This window comes from Corylus avellana, chromosome ca7 (assembly GCF_901000735.1).
Source record: "Corylus avellana chromosome ca7, CavTom2PMs-1.0".
NCBI lineage: Eukaryota > Viridiplantae > Streptophyta > Magnoliopsida > Fagales > Betulaceae > Corylus > Corylus avellana.
In genome coordinates this window covers 6,361,473-6,364,500 of record NC_081547.1, presented here as the reverse complement: position 1 = coordinate 6,364,500, position 3,028 = coordinate 6,361,473, and the positions used below count along the sequence as shown (strand labels likewise).

At 43.5% G+C, this 3,028-nt stretch overlaps 1 protein-coding gene across 1 annotated transcript; it reads left to right on the top strand.

Moving 5' to 3' along the window:
• The first annotated feature begins 218 nt into the window (after positions 1-218).
• LOC132188530 (AAA-ATPase At2g46620) lies at positions 219-2,683 on the top strand. Its single transcript, XM_059603014.1, has one exon. The coding sequence runs from the start codon at positions 773-775 to the stop codon at positions 2,273-2,275; it is 1,503 nt and encodes a 500-aa protein (XP_059458997.1). The 5' UTR covers positions 219-772; the 3' UTR covers positions 2,276-2,683.
• Positions 2,684-3,028: the final 345 nt, after the last annotated feature.

Below are 3,028 nucleotides of genomic sequence, written 5' to 3'. Positions count from 1 at the left end.
TCAAATGCATGATTAAAGACATCATAAAGGAAAAGGAATAATAATGGTTTTGGATGCGTATCGAAATCTATTGTTTGGTGACCCGCAAATGATCCGTGGCCGACTCAAAATTCCAACCCCTCTGGCCTGGCACTCACCCAAAAAAAAAAGAAAAAAGAAAAAAGAAAAAGGAAAATAGTGCTGAGGTGGCAATGAAAATATGCAGACTGGCATGTGATGGCATATATGGAAGAATCCTTAAAGAAGAGCCAAACGCCTTAAAGAACGTAACCTAATTTAAATAGGTAAAAAAGAAAAAAGGAAAAAAGGAAAAAAGCCATCTCCGTCATGGCTGGAAAGTTTCTGGAAATGACGGAGAAATAAAAGAGATTTCATCACTCCCAACCTCTAAAAAATGGAAGCCGAAGGTCTCTTAGCCTCGTCTTCCTCTCTCCGTCTTTCTCTCTTCTCTGACGTATCCAGGTTGCCGGAAAGTAGCCAGTCTACCTATTTAATTTTGGAATAGGGATGTAGCTTTCAGATACAAATCATTCATTCCCTGTGTTCTTCCCTATGCATAATTCTTCACGCACACGTTTTCTTTCTTTAAACCTTCCCCTTTTCTTCCCCTTTTACCTTTTCTCCATCAAATCTTTTTCTCTCCTGTCGCCCACCCACAGATATGATTTCCTCTCCCAAGAACATAAAAACACCCATTAAAATTCCCTTTCCGTCCATACCTCTTTTATAGGAAAAACAAAAACAAAAAAAAAACCCCATTTCACAAGACACCATGGTTCTGCGAAACCTGATTCTTCTCGGATTCGTAATTGTTTGGCTTCTCGTGATGATTCGGGTGCTTCTTTTCAAGACGGGGTTGATTTATATCGTGAAGAAATGGTGGAGATGGATCGAGGATTGTTTTCATGTGAACCAGTTCCTCAAAGTCCCCGAATACAACGAGAGCATGCAGGAGAATCAGCTTTATAAGAAAGTGTCGCTTTATCTTAATTCCTTGTCTACCCTCGAAGATTCCGACTTCACCAACCTAGTCACCGGGAAGAAGCCGCACGACATCGTTCTCTGCCTCGACCCCAACCAGACCGTCGAGGACAACTTTCTCGGTGCCGTCCTAACCTGGACCAACGGCGACAACGTCGAACAAAACGGTTGCAGAAGCTTCGTGTTGAAGGTCAGAAAGGCCGACAAGCGCAGAATCCTCAAGCCGTATCTCCAGCACATCCACACGGTGGCCGACGAAATCGAGCAGAGAAAGCAGCGGGACTTGAAGCTCTACCTGAATATCAAACACCCAGACGAAGACGAAGATCTTCATCATCAGCATCTTCATCGCCGCGGTGCAGGTCACGTACGGTGGAGATCCGTTCCCTTCACGCACCCTTCGACGTTCGACACTATCGCCATGGAAGACGATCTCAAAAACAAGGTGAAGTCCGACCTCGAATCCTTCCTCAAAGCCAAACAGTATTATCACCGGCTAGGCCGCGTTTGGAAGCGGAGCTTCCTCTTATACGGCCCCTCCGGGACTGGGAAGTCGAGCTTTGTGGCGGCGATGGCTAATTTCCTATCCTACGATGTCTACGATATTGATCTTTCGAAGGTTCTGAACGATTCCGATCTGAATTTTCTTTTGTTACAAACGACGAGCAAGTCTATCATTGTTATGGAAGACCTCGATCGGTTTCTGATTGAGAAATCAACGGCCGTGAGCTTGTCGGGCGTGTTGAACTTCATGGATGGGATATTAAATTCGTGCTGCGCAGAAGAGAGGGTTATGGTTTTCACGATGAATTGCAAGGATCACATTGACCCGGCTCTACTTAGACCGGGTCGTATCGATGTTCATATCCATTTTCCTCTCTGTGATTTTTTGGCGTTCAAAACTTTGGCCAATAGCTACCTGGGGGTCAAGGACCACAAGCTTTTCTCTCAGGTGGAGGAGATTTTCCAGAGCGGGTCGAGTTTGAGCCCGGCCGAGATCGGCGAGCTGATGATTGCGAACCGGAACTCGCCGAGCCGGGCTATAAAATCGGTCATCACTGCGTTGCAAACGGACGGCGATGGGAGGGGGGTCGGGAAAATCGGACCGCGGTTGGGGAATAGCGGGCCGAGGAAGTCCGTGGAGGAAGCGGGCGAAACGGGTGGGGCTTTTTGCAACGAAACGGGTCATACGGTGAAGGAGTTTCGTAAACTATACGGTTTCTTGAGATTGAAGACCAACAAGGTCTCTCATTCTCACTCGTTCGATTCGGGTTCGACGCCGAAGGACGGGTGAATGATTCTCTACACTTCGAAACGTTTCGGGACAAAAAAAAAAAAAAACCACCGTTTCGGACGTGTCAATATTTCAATGGGGGTACCAGAATGAAATTCAGATAGGCCGGCATATCTTTTAGACGTCATCAATTGGTGCTATGATTACTTGTTCACATGCAAACACAGGCATAGTTTACTGGTGTCAGAATTTGATTGGTTGGAGCCTTTGCAGATGCCCCAATTAGAATATGATTCTATGATGTTTATTCTTCCTGAACAAAAAGTGTTTTGCCTTCATCAAATGTTTTTTGTTTTTTTTTTTTACTTTGTTAGGTAGCCCCGTGGGAATGTATATCACAATATTTGTTTGATGGTTAATAGGATACAATTAAATAGATGGTACATGCTCCCGTGTACAGTTGGTTCATTTGATTATGTTTACTTTATTGTTATATTTTTCCTTTGTGAAGAAACAAATCAAGTGGGGAATGTTTTTCAATTTTATATTTAATGCCATTTTAAGCAACAACAAAAGAGTGCCAAATGGGATTGGGGAATAGATATGATGAAACTGTTAAAGAGAAATTTATGTTGGAGTTTTTTTTTTTTTTTTTTACATGTCCGCACAAGAGGGAGAGGGGAATTTAAACGAGTGACTTTTGCTTTATTAGGCGTAATTCCAGCCGATTGAGCTACATCTTGGAAAATGTTGGAGTTGTTGTAAGTGCATTCTTACATGTTCTTATTCAAATTCATTTAATAATATCTTCTC